The sequence below is a fragment of the Phlebotomus papatasi genome, chromosome 2 (genome assembly GCF_024763615.1).
Source record: "Phlebotomus papatasi isolate M1 chromosome 2, Ppap_2.1, whole genome shotgun sequence".
Lineage (NCBI taxonomy): Eukaryota > Metazoa > Arthropoda > Insecta > Diptera > Psychodidae > Phlebotomus > Phlebotomus papatasi.
Window position 1 is genome coordinate 35266536 of NC_077223.1, and position 18352 is coordinate 35284887.

Sequence of the window (18352 nt, forward strand, 5' to 3'; positions counted from 1 at the left end):
GACAGATGGGATTTATTTTTAATATGTTGATAAAATCTACTTAGGAATGACGAAATGACAATAACGGAAAAATGTTGATAAAAACTACAAGTCATACATTCCTTCACTTCTGATTAGAGACTCAACTGTAAAGAACTCACTTCACAAGTCCTCACAAGAACGGGGGATCAGAAATCCAAAAGACAAAGTAAACTTTGGGTAAACATGACCAGAGTCCAGAAACGTTGGCACGCCCAGACCACTCAACCTCAACGAAGAAGTGCTTCGGCAGACGATTGCGTACGCGCGTAATCCAGTTTTTGTAAGCATGGACGTATCTGGCAAGTCATTCTTCAGTATTGGCAGCTTCAGGCCAAACTTCATCAGGATTTTCCAACAAAACCTCTTCCATGTTGAATCGCGCGTCAGGGATGGAGTTGAACTCAACGAAGTCCTGTCTCTCGGCGACGAATCACCTGCCGTCTCCAATGCAGGAAGCTCTCGTAATCCCACACCAATAGTCCTAATAAATTATACACATTATAGTGGTATCTCAACGTCCGTTGGCTGGCTATTAGTCCGATATCCCACGAACTGTCGTTCACCACCTGTCTAAAATCTTCCTCGTTAGATGCCACTAAATCTCTTTCCATTCATACCCGCATTTTTATCTCTGGGTAGCCTCAGACAAATGTCCGTAGGCGCCCCTAATACACTACAATATTCGTGTAAAGGAAAAAGAAATTGATGAAATTGAGTTCCGAGAACGTTGCTACCCTTTTGCCTAACTGCATCTTCAGGATAGCTGCTCTTAGTGCTAGTTCTAGTGCTTCTGGGTATTGCCAACACTATCTTCGGCATCTTAACTCGATGATATTGGGCTAATTGTCCTCACACTGACTATTGATCCGGAAAATTTCAGAATTGGACGATATTATTTGAAAGAAGAAAATATTTTTCACTTGGCAATCCTAAAAGAGCACGAAAAGTATTTTTTGCACTTCTTTTATTAAAATCAATTTACACGAGTTGATATTTGTCAATAATTTCCTTGAGATTGTTCTTAACCGAAGGATTAATAATCTCATCATCGTCAGCGTCAAGGCATTCGAAGATGTCTTGTTGGAGTTGATCAAAGATATCTTGAACATCGCTGCCTTGGGCAATATTCCTCATTCTTACTACTTCATACAAAACTGTAGCCCTCCAAGCAACCATGCAAGCCCTTGAAATTATACAGAAAATTTAATTAAAATGATGTTCAATACTTCTCCGATTTCTGTAACTTACTCATGAAGGCGTTGCTGTGCAGCAGTAGGTGGATCACCCAGGATATCAAAGCACCTTTGTCTTTGATCTAACAATCTGGAAACGGTATTGACAAAATCTCCAGCCATGTCACCTAATCTGTCGAGATCTACTTCGAGCTCACGGAAGATTTCTTCCACACATGCCCATTGGCTGTTATCATCTCGTGGTAGATCTTTTCCCAAGACAGCATTCTAAATTCGAAAAAAATTAAAAGAGATTTTCAATGCAACTTCAATATCAAAGGTTTACCTGCGTGTTCAATATCAAAGGTTTACCTGCGCGAGGAAGAAGATGCAAAAGAAAGCGAAGATCAATTTCATTGTATTGCTATTTGATTCGTTAAACTGAAATCAACTGGATTGTTAAACTCAAAGATTTGGGCTTTTATACTCAAATATGTACTCATACATATGAATAATCGATTAATCATTTTCAAGATTTAGCTACAAAAGGAGAATGCTCATAAAGCACTTGTGTACATTATCTCTTCTTATCAAGATTATGATAATATTAAAAAAAAATGTGCGTGTCTACAAATTTAAAAATTGGTTGGATTGATCAGGTTGTTATCATATTGAAATATAGAAAAAAAGAAAACTTATTTTAAAGAAAAGTCCATTTGATAAATTTTATCACAACTTTGATTCGATTATGTATACACCCTCAAATGTAATACACATATCTATTACTTCAAGAATGAAAGTTTCTTTCACGTGATCTGTTTTAAAGGTTACTACGCAGAATTAGCTATTAAGTTCGGTGATCTGAGGGTTGTGTTTGCATTACCCTATTTTATCGAAATCATCTTCCGAGCTACCGAATAATAGAACCACATTTCTCAGCTTTCACTTTAAGGGTACGGTATCATGGCACATGTGCTCTGTTATTCAAATGTATACTCTATCTAATCTCAATTTTCAAAAGTTGTGTTTTCTTCAACGATAGCACGTGTTTGTTACTGTGCTCACCTGTTGTTAAATAGACAATCTGGAATTTCCGAATATATTATCAACTGAACTTTTATGTACTATTTTATCAATTGAATCTTAATTTCCACAATTAAGAAAATATACATTTTGTTTTATTACGTTACGGAGGCAGCCAAAATCCTGAAAGCCAAAAACACGACCACTTTCATGAAATCCTCCAGTAGGATAGGTTCAGCGGATGATGAACAACAAATATATTGGGTACCAATAGTATTTATTTCACTCCTTTGGATTACAACCAGTGCTATCAATCTTTGGTATTGATCTTCGTCAACTCCCATAAATTATCTTCGCAGAGTGATCCATAGAATATGGATAATTTACAGATCACTTTAAATTCCATCAAATATTCTTACAGAGTGATCCATAAAATTTGGATCACTACAATTATAGTATTGGTTGATTATAGTTGCATTATGTATCAACCAATTTTTTCTTATGGAGACGCTTGTTATCCATTAGCTATCATCAAGCGTTGTTCCATTATGTTAGGTAAATACTATTTCCTAACTTTTAATGATTTTTTCATTAATAATAATATATCGTTTTATGCCCTCTTTTTACGAATGTAATACATCGTTTAAATCACTTAGTAATTAATCTAGGTAGTGTACGCAATAATAGACCTGTCTTGATATTTTCTCTTTAATGAAGTTTCGGAGTCGTAATTTTCACTTTTTTCTACCTTAAACTACTTAGACTTGGATCACTGACTTTAAAAGATTGAACAATTCCCAATGTCCTGGGATAGTTTTACACTGCAACTGAACAACGTTTCCAAGTCAAAGATGGTTTTTATATTTTTGTTTTAGTAGTTCCTTTTTTGAATTATTCTTTTTCGAGTAATTCACATTTATTACTTTTATGGGAAATCCGTAAATGCAAATAATATGATCAACAAAAGCTTCGGTCACGACTTCAGAAGTTAGATCTTAAATCGGTATGTGACAAAACAGCAGGATGACGAAGTCCTGGAATAGCGTCCTTAATTGAAATACAACATCACTGGGGTTTTCATAAAGTTTTATTTGCACAAGATTTTAAAATGCACTGGTACAACTTTGGAGGATAACTGAACGCCCTTCTTAAAGTGATCTCCCCTTTATAAACGCTTGTCGGCTATCAATATCAAGCGTTGTTTTATATTGTTAGGCTATTACCTAATATAGTTTTTGATAACTTTTCATGATTTTATTTGAGATTTTTATGTTTTATTTAAAATATCATTCTATCCTATCTTTCATGTATGTCGTATGTTGTTTCATCAATCAATTGGTGATTGAATTATCGATTTTTGGCACTATTTTTGGACTGCTAAACTATTTAAGGAAGATTGTTACACTACCCAATGACCTGGGCAAAGTTTCATTCAAGACTTAACTAACTGATTTTATTTAGCTAGACTTTTTTGTACAATAGAGAGATAAAGATCGTCTGAGGACGATTCTTAAGTGCTTATAAAAAAATGCTTATAAAATTTCCACTTCTCGTCTCTAGTGGAGAAAGCTGGCTATTGTATTTTCCATCATATGATTCTTTGAAATCTGTTCAGAAATCAGTTATCTGAATCTTCTGAATCAACAGAATTTAATTAATATACGGATCCAGTTGATGTTGTCTCCTCAATAAAACACTATTTTTTTTGAGCTGCTACACTTTTTATTGAAGAAGGTTACACTACCCAATGACCTAGGCGAAGTTTCATTCAAGACTTAACTAACTGATTTTATTTAGCTAGTGTAGGGTAAATTACCTAAAATATAATTGGAGACACAATTTCAATAAATGAGTTGATTGTCCGGAAGTGTCTAATAGAGGTTGTAGAGGTTACAAACCTAAAATATAATTGAAGATTGAAAATTAGTAAATTAATTGGACTTTGTCCTCAGCTCACAGAGATCTTCTCGAACCACAAACCTAAAAATAGAAGGAGACTTCGATTAGTTCTCTATGGGGGCGATATCCGGATCGAAAGCGCGCTTTTCCAGCTGTTTTCTTCTGCGATCTTGGGATGACCTTTTCGACCTTGACGACTTGATGATATTGCCGATTTGCCGAATAAAACTGCGTATTTTTCTTTCCACCAATTATTTATTTTCCACAAATGTTTCCCTTTTTCCTTTCCTTTTCACAAACTCCTCACTATCCTTTGTCCTATTCAAACTATCCACCTTTTTTCACTTCACAATTTTCCTTTCCTTCCTCTCACAAATTAGGTTACGTAATAACATTTTTGACAACTTCCCCTCCTTGTTTACATTTTTCTAGCAGTTTAGGATTTTTAAATTTCAAAATTTCATTAATAAATTTCCATATCCCAATAAATTCATTTCGACTTTTCAAATTCATTTAAATAAAAATTTTCGATTAATTTTTAGAAATCTCAATTCTAAACAGCTAGACTTTTTTGTACAATAGAGAGAGAAAGATCGTCTGAGGACGATTCTTAAGTGCTTATAAAAATTTCACTTCTCGTCTCTAGTGGAGAAAGCTGTCGAAATCCCATACTAGGATTCCTAACATATTATAAACATCGGAGGGTTCTCTGGCTTCCAATGAAATCTAACCCCCATGGGCTGTCCTGTATTGCGTGTCGCATTTCAAAATCGGGGTGGCCTCGGATAAACGTCCATAGGCTGCCTAAGTATGTTAAGACTTCACGGAACAAATTCATTTTGTGTTCACTCTTGACTCGTTGGAGTAAGACTGTCCTAAGTGAATGAATCCAATCTTAGATAATCTTCTATTTCTTTGGGTCAAGTACTTAATCTATTTATTCATTTGTTCTATTTTTTTCTTAATGATCTTCTGCTTTGAACTTGCGGAGTAAGTTATTATGGTATGTCTTGGATCTTTTTCCAATAAGAATAGTTGATGTGGTGGGGATGGTGTATTTACTATTGGATAGGGCCCACATTGGAGAAATTTCAATGCTTCATTCTATTTGGACAGTGATTTGTTTACTATTAACACTTGATCTCCTATTTTGAATGGTGCGGATTCAAGTGCTTTTCTGTCATATATCTCTGCTTGCTATTTTATTTTCCATGATATGATTCTTTGCAATCTGTTGATTCTTTGCCATCAGTGATCCTGGGCCTACGTTTACACTGACTGAACTGACTCCTTGAATTTAGCTACCCAATTTATACTAAAATTTTCCAGATATACCATGTACGTATTGTTTGATAATCTTCTTAGAAAACTACGTTGTGGTAAACCAAAGAGAGGTTCACCTTGTTGGCTCCGGATCCAGCTAAAATTTTTCCTCAATTAAACACTATTTTTGGGCTGCTACACTTTTTATTGAAGAAGGTTACACTACCCAGTGGCCTGGGCTACGTTTACACTGTGACTGAACTGTATCCTTGAATTTAGCTACCCTTTTTATACTACAATTTTCCACTCACACCCAAATTTTACTCGGCATTATTTGCCAGAAAAGATGTCCAATTAGCAATTCAAGACAAACCTCTAGATAAAACGATCGTTAAGTGTCTATAAAAATACCCAACTATCCATTTTCGCTATTTCTAAGAGTTTATTCTTTTTAATTACCAACACTTTCTATGTCCTTAAGAAAGGGGGTGCTCAATTAGGATCGCACAACTTTTTGGATCGTTTGCCATCCTTATCCCCATTTGTTTTCAAATTATTGTGATGCAGAAATGAGTCATAACAACGTATCGTTCTAGAGAATTTGGTTTTAAAGTATATAGCTTTGTTCTTTATAAGACATTCAATATTTTCAATAGAAATTATAGAAAAACTAGACTTTTGATATTTTTATTTTTGTTTATGATGTTTTAAGAATTGTGTAATTTGAAGAATATTGAGCAAATATGTGAAATATCTCGATGTAACTTTGCAAATGATCCTTTTAAAAGTACAGTATCAATTCCATTAAGGATATAAAATTTATGTGTATAAAGTAAAAGCTACAGCATTACTTGACTGAGAATCAATCTAGTTTAGTTAGATTTTTGCCTATTTTGTGTTTGTAATACTTGATTGTATATCTTGAAGATAGTAAATTACAAAGAAAGACATATATTGTTCAAAAACATTAGTATCCATTCATAATAAAGCAACAGGTGATGAACTGAAAATAAACAATATATCTATTTTTGTATCAGAATGAATTGTGAATTTGCCAACTAAATGAAAAGAGGAGGTGTAATAAAGAAGTCAGAGCCCCTATTCAAATGTTTTATTGTCCTCAACCAAAAGTTCTACAAAAGTTTGTAAGTGCACACAAATAGTACAGAAGACATAGTCAACACCTAGTGATTCAAGTGTGAACTCTTGCACTTTAATCACGCAAGAAACAACATGACATTATAGCAATTTTCACCATTGTGTCGTGAATTGCAAAAGTCACGAAAGTTCTACTCGCACTTGACGGTGAGGTGAATGCCGCCCTTGGCCTGAAGGATTAGTGCTTTCTTCTCTAACTTCATTGTTTTGGGTGTATCTGGGGTGAATTCCACAGTGTAGCGCTTGAGGATGCTGATCAACCCTATCTTGGCTTGCATCAAGCCAAAGCGTTTGCCAATGCAGTCATGGGGTCCAATTCCAAATGCAAAGTAAGTAGATTGATTGAGGTTGTCCTTGTTTTCAGGTGCAAAACGGTCTGGATTGAAGGTATTTGGGTCTGGGTAGAATTTTGGATCTCGCTGAATTGAGTAGATTGGAATAAAGATGGGCATTCCGGGGGGCATGGAGTAATTGGCATATGGCGCCATAGAATACGTTGACTTATCCGGAGTTGGTGTGAAGATTCTATCCAGAAATGGAAGTGGTGGGTACATTCGGAGAGTTTCTGTGGATAATTAAATTTTAGAAAACAATTCTAAAAACAAATTAAATATTTAAGATTTGAGTGCGGTGTACATACCTTGAATGACCATTGTTAAATACTCCAATTCATTGATATTGTCGTAAGTCAATTTTCCATCGTGCTTTTCAGCATGTTGCCGAATTTCCTGTTGAAGACGCTTTTGGAGTTGGGGCTGAAAAGTATTGAATGTTAAATAGTTTATTTTAGGGTTTTCGTGTTGAGTTTTTCACTGCAGGGAGATTTTATCGTGCTATTCATCAATAAATTCTCAATTTTTCACTTTACAAAATTCCACAATTGATATATTTAACATGGAAGGAATTTGCAAAATTGCATAAACGACAGAAAATTTAGCTATAAAAAATATCAAAGACAGGGCTTTGGTCTCTAATGGCCTCTACAAACTAGGAGCAATTTCTTTAAAAAAAAAGCATTTTTAAAGAAAATTTCTTCTATCCTTGTAGGCAGAAACGTCAGAATTTTTTTAAAAAAAGGTAATTTTTGTCGAAAATTGCTTCTAATGTGTTGACATCATAAGCTGTGTCATTCAATTGGTGTTTAATTAATCTGGTTCTAGGCTTCTAGGGCATAGAAAAATTGTTGTTATGAACACCTACATTAAAAAAAACATTTTAAATAAAATTCAATAGGGTAAATTAAGCTAATTCAAAACCTGCTCCAAATGGAAATTTTTCGCTACTCCAAATGGAAACGTCATTGTTTTCGTGATAAATACAGTGCTAAATTATTATATTTATATATTTTCTATACCACAGTTTCATTATTTAGTTAATTTTGCTCCAAATAAAGCGAAAATCCATTCATATTCACAAATTTTATTTTGTTAATTTCTCAGAAAACTTAAAAGTGTACCATTTTACCGTTGAATTTTTCATCGATAGACCATGTTTTCCAATGAAAAACACAATTTTTCCGTACAGAAGTAAATCTTGAAAAATTCGAAAATCTATTTGAAGATCCAAAAAAAGAGACTTTCTTACTTCTTAATACTTTCGCAAGGTGGCGGAAGTTACATCCTGTTCGAATTTCGAAGTGCTCAAGTGTCAAAATGTGACGGTCTTCACATTGTTGTGAGGAAAAAACTGAACAACTTAAACAACAAAGACCTTAATTAAGTACTTAGTCTTAAGGCAGAGTCAAGTCATATATGTTTCACTACTCGCCACAAAGCGCTGACGTCTCATTTTCATATATTTTTTAAGTAGTTGAATGTTCTACAACTCTTTAAAATTAAGTTGTTGAGTTAAGAACTTATTAGGTACTTAATATGTTAGCCGGGAAGATTCGTTCAGTCATGCGGAGGAAATTGTTGTGCTAGGGAATGACTTTCCAACGGTTTTTCTAACATGTGACCTTCAGTGAGCCTAGCTGTGTCTAAGGAAAGTATTTCTACGTATGAGGCATGTTCCCATATGCAATCCTTTCGGTAAATCTTAAGCATTTTTTTTTTTAGGAAAATTTGGGAATGTACGGAATACATTAAGATGTATGAATATGGATTGGATTTGCTCCGAGAAATTCTACCTTTAGTGGTGGTCTTCTACCAGTCTTTCTTGAATACCAACAACGTATGATATACCGTTATTGAGAAAAAAGATATCTAATAAAATTATATACATTTTAGCATGACTTCTATGCTCTAGTGCAGGGCTGAGCAAGAACCATTTGAAACCAAATGAACGTCAAAATAAGCTTGTCAAGTAGGGGAATTCTGTAACAGTACGACAATCTCATATGACATTTTTTTCTGATTAAATTCGAAGGCGGGACAATATTATAAGCCACTAAGTATTGAATATTAATTTCAAATGAGTAATATGAGACACATTTTCGAATAGTTTTACTAAATTTACCACTTAAAATATTCTAAATTTGTCATATGACATTGTCAAACTGTTACATAATTCCCCTACAGGTAGCGTTTTAACCATTGACGTACAATTTTCATTTGACATTTGTTCGGTTTCAAATGGTTTTTGCTCACCTCTGTTCTATAGTACTTTTTCTGCCTACTTTACGGGATATTCCCGTAACAAAAGATTTTATCTTTGTTAGACCCTATTCGACGGTATAGGTCGCATTCATGAAGAAAAGTTTGACTATTTTATTCATTTCCCTTTATTACGGTATTTTTAAATTTCTGAATAAAATTCAGGATATCAAACATTCTTTAAAGCCTTTACCACTTCTTCATTTTTAGCATGAAAACTTTTTGTCACTGTCAAATTGTCAAATATTCATAATCATGTGGATTAGTTCATTTAAACAAGAAGTCGCATTTTTGCAAATTATATTTCTATGATATATGAGTACAGCAAATTAATAATCCTTAGGAAATTATCGTACTTGTGATAATTTAATATGTGGCAAAGTCTTGCGTGCTACGGTGCTTTCGTGCGCCTAGGAATCGCTTCCGAAGGTGTTTGATAGGAATTTACTGGCTTTTGATGGGTGAAAAGGTATAAGAACCTTCGCGCGCTTCAATGGATCAGGGTGTGAGGCACCTATTGATGGAAAGCTATGGCAAAAGCACTTTGTAGCGCATGAATTTGCGGTAGAACGGAAATGGGGTGGAAATAAGTGAGTGTAAAAGGGTGCATTGTCCAAATGTGTGTCTAGAGACGAAGTTGAGAAATTATGTAAGTGAAATTCAAACGTTTCCATAGTATTATTCAATTTGTTTAATCGTTTCACTTTCCTGCAATATTCTTCATCACCTTCCTCAAGTAATGGTCACTTTGTTCTATATCCTCGAAGTGTTAGGTTGTTCCTGCGGTGCTAGGTTTTGTTTTTCATTTTCTCTCAGAGGCCTAACAATGGCTGAAGAGGATTCAAAAATTGATTATGAAATGGATAGTGGTGAAGATGGTGAAGAAATTATGCACTTTTTAAGTTCATATCTTACAAAGACGTTACGTTTGAAAATTGATAAGTGGCACAAGTTAATGACATCGGAGGATACAAGATCAATAGTGATGCAGTGGCTTTCGAATCCAAATGAAAGATTACTCCTTATAACGGTCAATCAATTGGGATATTTTCATCCAATGCTAAAGGTATGTTGATTTGCTAAGTAGATTCGATTTTTGAATTAGTAACGCCCCTCGAAAACATTCGTTATGCCTCTGCTGAGCATAAATAATTCACTTTTAAGGTGAGTCCATCGATAAAGAGTAAAACATGCTATTTTATTCGGAAAACCCTCCCGGCGGCACTAACAAATGAGAATTATCGTGATAACATAATTTTCGGAGACACCTCTACTCGCTCCATTGAGGATTTAGCTATACTAGTGGAGGAGATATTCTTTCCACTGCTGAGCAATCAACTGAATCGCATCGATTGGCCGGAACCAATTGCGAAGGACGTGGAGAGTCATATGCAGGAGTTGCGTGACGTTGTGGCTGAGGTTCGTGGTAATATCGTCAATAAAACCATCCTACCTATGCCAATCACCGTAGCACGTGTTATGGAAACATGTGGTGCCATTGTGGCAGGTGATAGGGATCTGTGTGATGTAAAAATGAAGAATTCCCTCGAGTGCACCATCATCAAGTGGGCTTCTCAGATCAATGATGTACTACAGCAAAATTCAGAAAGTTTCTTTGAGTCAATGAATGCACACTATCCAACGCCCATGCTGGAAGTAAACTTTTGGCAAGCTCGTCAGGAGAATCTAGAGAACATCTACCAGCAACTGCAGAATGAACGATGCAAAGCGATTGGGAATGTTCTTGAAGCTATAGATTCTGTTTACTATTCCTCCTTCAAGATGTTGTTCAAGAATGTTGTTGCCGCTCTCTATGAAGCAAGGGACATCACTCTCTACTTATGTCCTCTGGTTAGTTCAAGATCTAATCGTTATTAGATTTTGATACACCTCGTGTTTTCACTTCTTGAGACAATTGTTGACCGATATTCTAATCGTTTTCAATATTTCAGATACCCCACATGGAGCGCATTGAATCTACGGACTTCAGTGGTTGCAAACCTCTACTGAAACCCATGCTACATGTGGTTTGCCTTACGCTAGCTCATTCCAAATACTACAACAAAACTCCACGAATTTGTGCTCTCTTCAAATTAATTGTGAATCTTTTGATCGAAAAAGCTCTAAAATCCCTCGATCCTGACGCGCTGTTCCGACGGGATGTTGATGAGAGCTTAGTTTTGCTTACCACCGCTGTGAGTATTCTGGATCGTTTCCAAGAACTATTTCTTTTATTTCGGGACCATCTGCACGAGTACACAAAATACGGAAACACCATTGTTTGGTCCTTTCGGATGGAAACCGTCTTTGAGAGGCTCATCGCATTCCGTGAGCGTCTACTTCTGATTAAAATGATTTTTGAGACAGCGAACGATTACACAAAACTCGAAAAGGTGGAAATAGCTGGACTTAAAGGACGAAGCTTGGGTAAGAAGATCGCAAAGGTATCATCAGAGTTTCAGGAGGCTTTCGAAAAGTGGTCAACCATTAACTTCAACGCTCTTGATCCGGATCCATTGAAAGATGATTTCACAAAACATTGGGAGAGCTTCACAAAAGAGTGTCAAACATTGGAGAGAAAATTATCTTATCTGTTCATTCAGGCTTTCGATGAATGTCATAATTTTGAACAAGCGTGGAAGTTGATCCAGATGATTTGGTGCATTCTCAAGAGACCCTTTATTTATGCAGAAGTCGAGCACAAATTCTATTCAGTGATGAAGTTATATGAGGATCTCTTGAATCTTATTGAGTACCAATTTGAAAAAGGTGTTTTGGGATACAAGGGTAAAGGACTTTCAGGTTTACCATCAAATCGATTTTTTCCACCAGTTTCTGGAGCTCTTCAGTGGTTACATGAACTAAAGGCGCATATTTCGTCGCCAATTAAGGACACTTCTATTATTGATATACCGTGAGTGAATACTTGTAAATTAATCTATTCCTTTCTTTGAATTATTGACTATTTTAGGTTATTCACTTCAGATGAAGGTAAGACGATCCTTCAGAGATCACAAAAACTTGTATCCGATATGACTGCTCTTGAAGAATGCATCTTCGCAGAATGGAGAGCCAATGTATCCTCCATAGTTAATCGAGGAATTCAGAAACATCTACTTCTCAGAGAAGATGATCTTCTAAAGGTTAATTTTGATGAAGATCTCGATATAGTTCTCAAAGAAGTCAAGCATTTGCACTTGATCGGTGTAACAGATATTCCTAAGGACGTACAAGAGATATATGAGAAGCAAGATGTCCTTTGGGTAAGTACCAACAGTAGTTTCTATTCATTTGAAGGGGTTCAACTGGTGTTTTGTATTCCTCGGATCCAGGGTTAAGAGAAGATTTTGCCAGGGGTCAATTCTCCACTTCGGATATTCCGATGCATCCAGGCCACAATCGGGCCCCTTATGCTTCCCCACTCCTATATTATCTTATCCCCCGATACGGTCAGCTGCTCTATATCACAGCTCTGTGGGCAATCAGTGCCGCTACTATGTCACAGCAGCCCATTCTCGGTGTGTGTTTGGGATCAGTGACAGTGAATATTTGTATCGACTGAAGTACAACTTTCATGTCGAAACTCGTTCTCGTGCCAGCCTCTATTGTTTAGGCGGTTCACTTTTTTGCCATTATGCTCCATTGGCATTACTATTCATTCATTCACTGGACGAATTCAAAGCCGATATGGCATGAGAAATCTTTTTCTGCTGCTGCTCAGCTTTGAACTCGAGACCTCACAGTCATAGAGCCACTACTCTATCCACTGATCCACTTGAGGCTCGGATCCAGGGTTACTTATATTGAATTTAAATTCAGCATAAGCCAGTCGGGTTCCTCATTAGACTTCATCGAGTTCCGTACAAGTTATCCCTTAGTTCATTTCTCTAACTGAGGTTATGTATCCATTCCTTATAGAAAAGCAGTGTCAAACTATCTCTGATCACAGAGAACTACAATTCCATCCAACAAGACACCGAACCATGCGAGTACAAACTGTTTCAGCCTAATGTTGAAGATATTGATGAGACTCTGAAAACCGCGCTACATACTTTAACTTGGAAAACAGTTGATTTGACCTACATAGAGATAGTACATAGAAAAACAGAAGAGCTCAACGACAAGATTAGTAAAATTCATGAAAACGTAAATGAAGCTATTTCGAGCATAAAGTCTTGGGGATGTAAACCATTCTTCGAGAGACGGGATAAGAATCCCAAGTCATTGTTAAATATCGAAGAACGTCCTGATACTATAAGAAAACGATCTGTTGAGTGTATGAAATCCACAGAGATGATTCAAAAGGCCATAGAGAGCAATTTGAAACTCTTTCGGGATAACTTGGAGGAGAAAACCTTTTCAGAAAAGGGTCTTCAGGTGTCTCTTCCTGATCAAGGCGATACTATTGAAGATGCCAGTGATAGTGGTCAAGCTAGTCTTTATGCAGATTATCGGAATTATGTGGATGAACTCGTACTTACGGAAATAAAAAGTGCAATATTGAAGAGTTTGCATTTTATCAAGGCTGAAATGGAAAAACGAGGTAATTAATTTTAGTTTTTTTTTTTATATTTCTGTTTAATTTAGTCGAACCATCATTTTTGAATATAGGAACGTCACATTCCATCCTTGAAGTTCAGCTTGAATTGCAAGATCAAGATATAGTATTCACACCCGATCTAGAAGAAAATTCCGTTTGTGGATTTATAAGTCGAGTAGAAGAAATGATGGACACAATTATTTCAATGGCAAATTTTATTCCACGTGTTAACCTAGCAAAAAGTACATACAAAGACATCGTCAACCAAGATGACGAAATAGTAACGATCAAACACGTAATTCGAACTAATGTATTGAAAACAATCAAACAAGCCAAACAAGAGATTAAAAAGTTTGAGAAGTATCGATTTCTCTGGGTAGACGACAAGAGTAAGTTTTTAGAAAAGATGCAGAAAAGCAAGTCTGTAACATTTGCTGATGAAGAAAGTGGTAGTCGTGTGAGGACACCACCCGACAGTGGTAATCCTGCAGAAGAAACCTCTTCAGAAAACACTGAGGACAAGACTCTTGAGCAATTTCGCGAAAATGTAAGTCATTCAGCATTTTCAGCACTTATTTTAAGATTCATCAACTAAAATTCGTAACATTCTTTTCATACCCCATCATCATCATCATCAATTGGGATCATATTTTCATTCAAGGGTTGTGATAATTGGATGCAGAATCAAACTCGTCATACGTGAAATTCCATTTTAGATCGACTATTACTACCAACTATATGATGAAATTGATAAGACTGAAGAGAAGATTGTGATTAATGGATGGTTCAGTGTGGATGTAGCAGCTTTCAAGCAGAGTTTACTCAATGAAGTCGCTAAGTGGATCGATGTTCATAAGAAATACTTGACAAATGAAGTTGAGCGACAACTCACTGAACTGGCACAATTCATTAGGAGCGGCAGTGCAACACTTAACCTTGAAATTGACCGAGATGATTACGAGACCTTGCTTAAAGTTATGGATGTCCTAGCACAGGTCAGAGATCGTCGGAATTACATCAACAATCTTTTTGGACCGATTTCTAACACGATAGAAATGTTGAGATTGTATGGGGATGATTTTAACGAGGACATATACACAAAAGTACGTATAAACCCTAAATTCCCTGCCCATTAGAAAACTTACTAATTCTATTTTAAATATGTTCAGTTGACTGATTTACCTGAAGAGTGGAATCAAATGAGAAAATTGTCTGTTCAAGTTAAACAATCAATAGCACCTATCAAATCCTACCAGATGGAGCAAATTGGTCGTAGAATTCTACAATTTGAAATATCACTTCAAGTCTACAGGGACTACTTCCGGGAATTTCCGGTAGTGAAACACAGATAACTTCCCATCCATCATATCTTTGTACTACTAATAAACTCTCTTTCAGAATTTCGTTCAAAACTTCAAAGAGCCTTACTACCGCGTATACGAATACTGTGACAAGAAAAATATAGAAATACGTCATTTAGAAGATCAATTGCAATTTCTAATGGATTCAGCACGCCTTTTCGAATTACACGCTCCAGAAACGGCCAAAGTTTCGATTTGTCGAAGGGAGATTCGCTTGGTAAAACAACTCTGGGACTTTGTGTTTTGCGTTGAATCATGTATTGAACATTGGAAGATGACGCCGTGGAAAAAAATAGATGTTGAAGAGATGGAACAGGAGTGTAAGAAGTTTACCAAGGAAATTAGGGCTCTGGACAAGGATGTGCGAGAATGGGAGCCATATATCTACGTTGAAATGATACTGAAGAATCTAGTAACATCTATGCGAGCCATTACCGAATTGCAAAACCCAGCAATTCGCGAGAGGCATTGGATTGAGTTGATGAAAGCGACAAAACTTCTCGATATCTACAAACTCGAAGATTTGATCGAGTTCAGGACAAATGAAGCTACTACTTTGGAAGGTCTTCTAAATCTTAATCTACATAATCATGAGGAAGAAGTTAAAAACATTGTGGACAAATCCGTCAAAGAAATGCAAATGGAAAAGACGCTTAGTGATTTGGAAGTAACATGGAAAGAGATGACTTTTGAATTTGAACGTCACGATCGTACAGATCTGAATCTACTAAGGGCATCGGAAGGTCTCGTTGAGACACTCGAAGATAATCAAGTTCAGTTGCAAAATCTCATCGCGTCGAAGCATGTGCATTTTTTCTACCGTGAAATATCACAATGGCAGACAAGGCTGTCAAATGTAGATCAAGCGACGTCAACTTACTTCGAAGTACAACGGAAATGGATGTACCTGGAGAATATCTTTATTGGATCAGAAGACATACGTAACCAATTACCAAAGGACACTGAAAGATTTGATGACATAGACAAGAAATTCAGACGTCTCCTGGAAGAAATGTCTGAAGCGAAGATTGTGATACAAATTATTGAGCTTGAAGGTCTTCATGATAGACTTGAAGACGTATTAAAGCAACTGATTTTGTGCGAGAAGGCTTTAAATGACTATTTAGAAACAAAGCGACTAGCTTTTCCTCGATTCTACTTTGTATCATCGGCGGACTTATTGAATATTCTATCTAATGGCAATCGACCCGAATTGGTAGGACGTCACCTGACAAAACTCTTTGACTCCATTGCTAAACTTAAGTACTTAGAAGATGGTAAAACTGCACTTGGGATGTATTCTAAAGAGAACGATGAATATGTAGAGTTTAATAAAAAGTGCAACTGTTCAGGAAAAGTCGAAGAGTGGTTGGGTAAGGTCACAGAAACTATGAGGCGAACCCTCCATGGATTGTTTGATGCAGCTGTTGCTGCTTACGTAAAGAAACCTAGACATCAGTGGATTTTCAACTGGCCAGCTCAAACTGCTCTCTGTGGGACTCAAATCTGGTGGACAACAGATGTCAATGTGGCTTTTGAAATGATGGAGGAAGGCTATGAGAACTCTCTAAGGGAGTATCAGAAGAAGCAAGTGGCTCAACTTAATGCTCTTATCAATTTGTTACTAGGAGATCTATCTACAGGTAAGATCAAGTGTTAACCCCTCCAGTGTAGAGTGTATTGATCTTGCAACACTTTCAGGAGATCGTCAAAAGATCATGACCGTGTGTACAATTGACGTTCACTCCAGAGATGTCGTGGCCAAGATGGTTGCGCAGAAAGTAGAACAAGCAACAGCATTTCAGTGGCAAAGTCAGTTGCGACATCGTTGGGACGCCGTTATTAAAGATTGTTTTGCTAATATTTGTGATGCACAGTTTCGTTACGATTACGAATACTTGGGCAATACTCCTCGACTAGTGATAACACCTTTAACTGATAGGTGCTATATTACCCTTACTCAAAGCTTACACTTGATTATGGGAGGGGCTCCGGCCGGACCTGCTGGTACGGGTAAAACCGAAACTACAAAAGATCTCGGTCGAGCCCTTGGAATAATGGTGTATGTATTCAATTGTTCAGAACAGATGGATTATAAGTCATGTGGAAACATATACAAAGGCCTGGCACAAACAGGTGCCTGGGGATGCTTTGATGAATTCAACAGAATCAGTGCTGAGGTGTTATCTGTTGTAGCTGTTCAAGTTAAATCTATCCAAGATGCTATCAAAATGAAAAAGGTCACCTTCGATTTCATGGGAGAGACCATCAGACTCATTCCTACGGTGGGTTTATTCATCACAATGAATCCCGGCTACGCAGGTCGTACTGAACTTCCTGAAAACTTGAAAGCTCTCTTTAGACCTTGTTCAATGATCGTACCAGATTTTGCTCTAATCTGCGAAATTATGCTAGTTGCAGAAGGTTTTCAGGAAGCCAGAATCCTCGCTAGAAAATTTATTACTCTCTATACTCTGTGCCGAGAGTTATTGTCAAAGCAGGATCATTACGATTGGGGTCTCAGGGCCATAAAATCAGTTTTGGTTGTTGCAGGAAGTCTCAAAAGAGGTGACCGTCAAAGACCTGAAGATCAAGTTCTCATGAGGGCTCTTAGGGATTTCAATATACCAAAGATTGTCACAGATGATGTTCCGGTTTTTATGGGATTGATTGGAGATTTATTTCCAGCTCTTGATGTTCCTCGGAAGAGGTCACCTGAATTTGAAAAGCTTATCAAAAGAGCAGCAAATGAACTGAAACTTCAGTCGGATAACAACTTTGTTCTTAAAGTTGTGCAACTTGAAGAACTATTTGCTGTTAGACATTCAGTGTTTATAGTTGGAAATGCAGGTACTGGGAAAACGCAGGTTTGGAAAACACTCTTCCGTACTTATCAGTTAGAGAATAGGAAACCACATTATAATGATCTAAACCCCAAAGCTGTAACGAATGATGATTTGTTTGGAATTATTAATCCAACAACTAGGGAATGGAAGGATGGATTGTTCTCCTATATCATGAGAGATCAAGCTAATATGGCAGGGAATGGTCCTAAATGGATAGTATTAGACGGTGATATAGATCCCATGTGGATTGAAAGTTTAAACACAGTAATGGATGACAACAAAGTATTAACACTGGCTAGCAATGAAAGAATAGCTCTGACTAAAGAAATGAGGTTGCTATTTGAAATTGGGCATTTAAAATATGCAACTCCAGCTACAGTTTCCAGAGCAGGGATCCTCTATATCAATCCTCAGGATTTAGGCTGGTATCCGTAAGTAATCCACCTTTTCAAAATTGGGAAACAATTGATTTTTT

At 36.6% G+C, this 18352-nt stretch overlaps 2 protein-coding genes and 1 pseudogene across 2 annotated transcripts in view; 2 read left to right on the forward strand and 1 right to left on the reverse strand.

The window, feature by feature from the left end:
• LOC129802329 (probable methyltransferase-like protein 25) overlaps positions 1-6479 on the forward strand; it is a 25341-nt gene extending 18862 nt beyond the window's left edge. The window contains exon 4 of the mRNA XM_055848061.1: positions 118-6479. Coding sequence (XP_055704036.1) covers positions 118-291 — 174 coding nt within the window. The 3' untranslated portion in view covers positions 292-6479. The remainder of the gene's footprint in view (positions 1-117) is intronic.
• Positions 3947-18352, reverse strand: part of LOC129802341 (cytochrome P450 6g1-like) — a 25151-nt gene continuing 10745 nt past the window's right edge. Inside the window, exons 3-4 of the mRNA XM_055848077.1 lie at positions 7177-7291; positions 3947-7101 (exon numbers count right to left, since the gene is read on the reverse strand). Coding sequence (XP_055704052.1) covers positions 6668-7101; positions 7177-7291 — 549 coding nt within the window. The 3' untranslated portion in view covers positions 3947-6667. The remainder of the gene's footprint in view (positions 7102-7176; positions 7292-18352) is intronic.
• The window catches only part of LOC129802016 (dynein beta chain, ciliary-like), an 18242-nt pseudogene continuing 9846 nt past the window's right edge, over positions 9957-18352 (forward strand).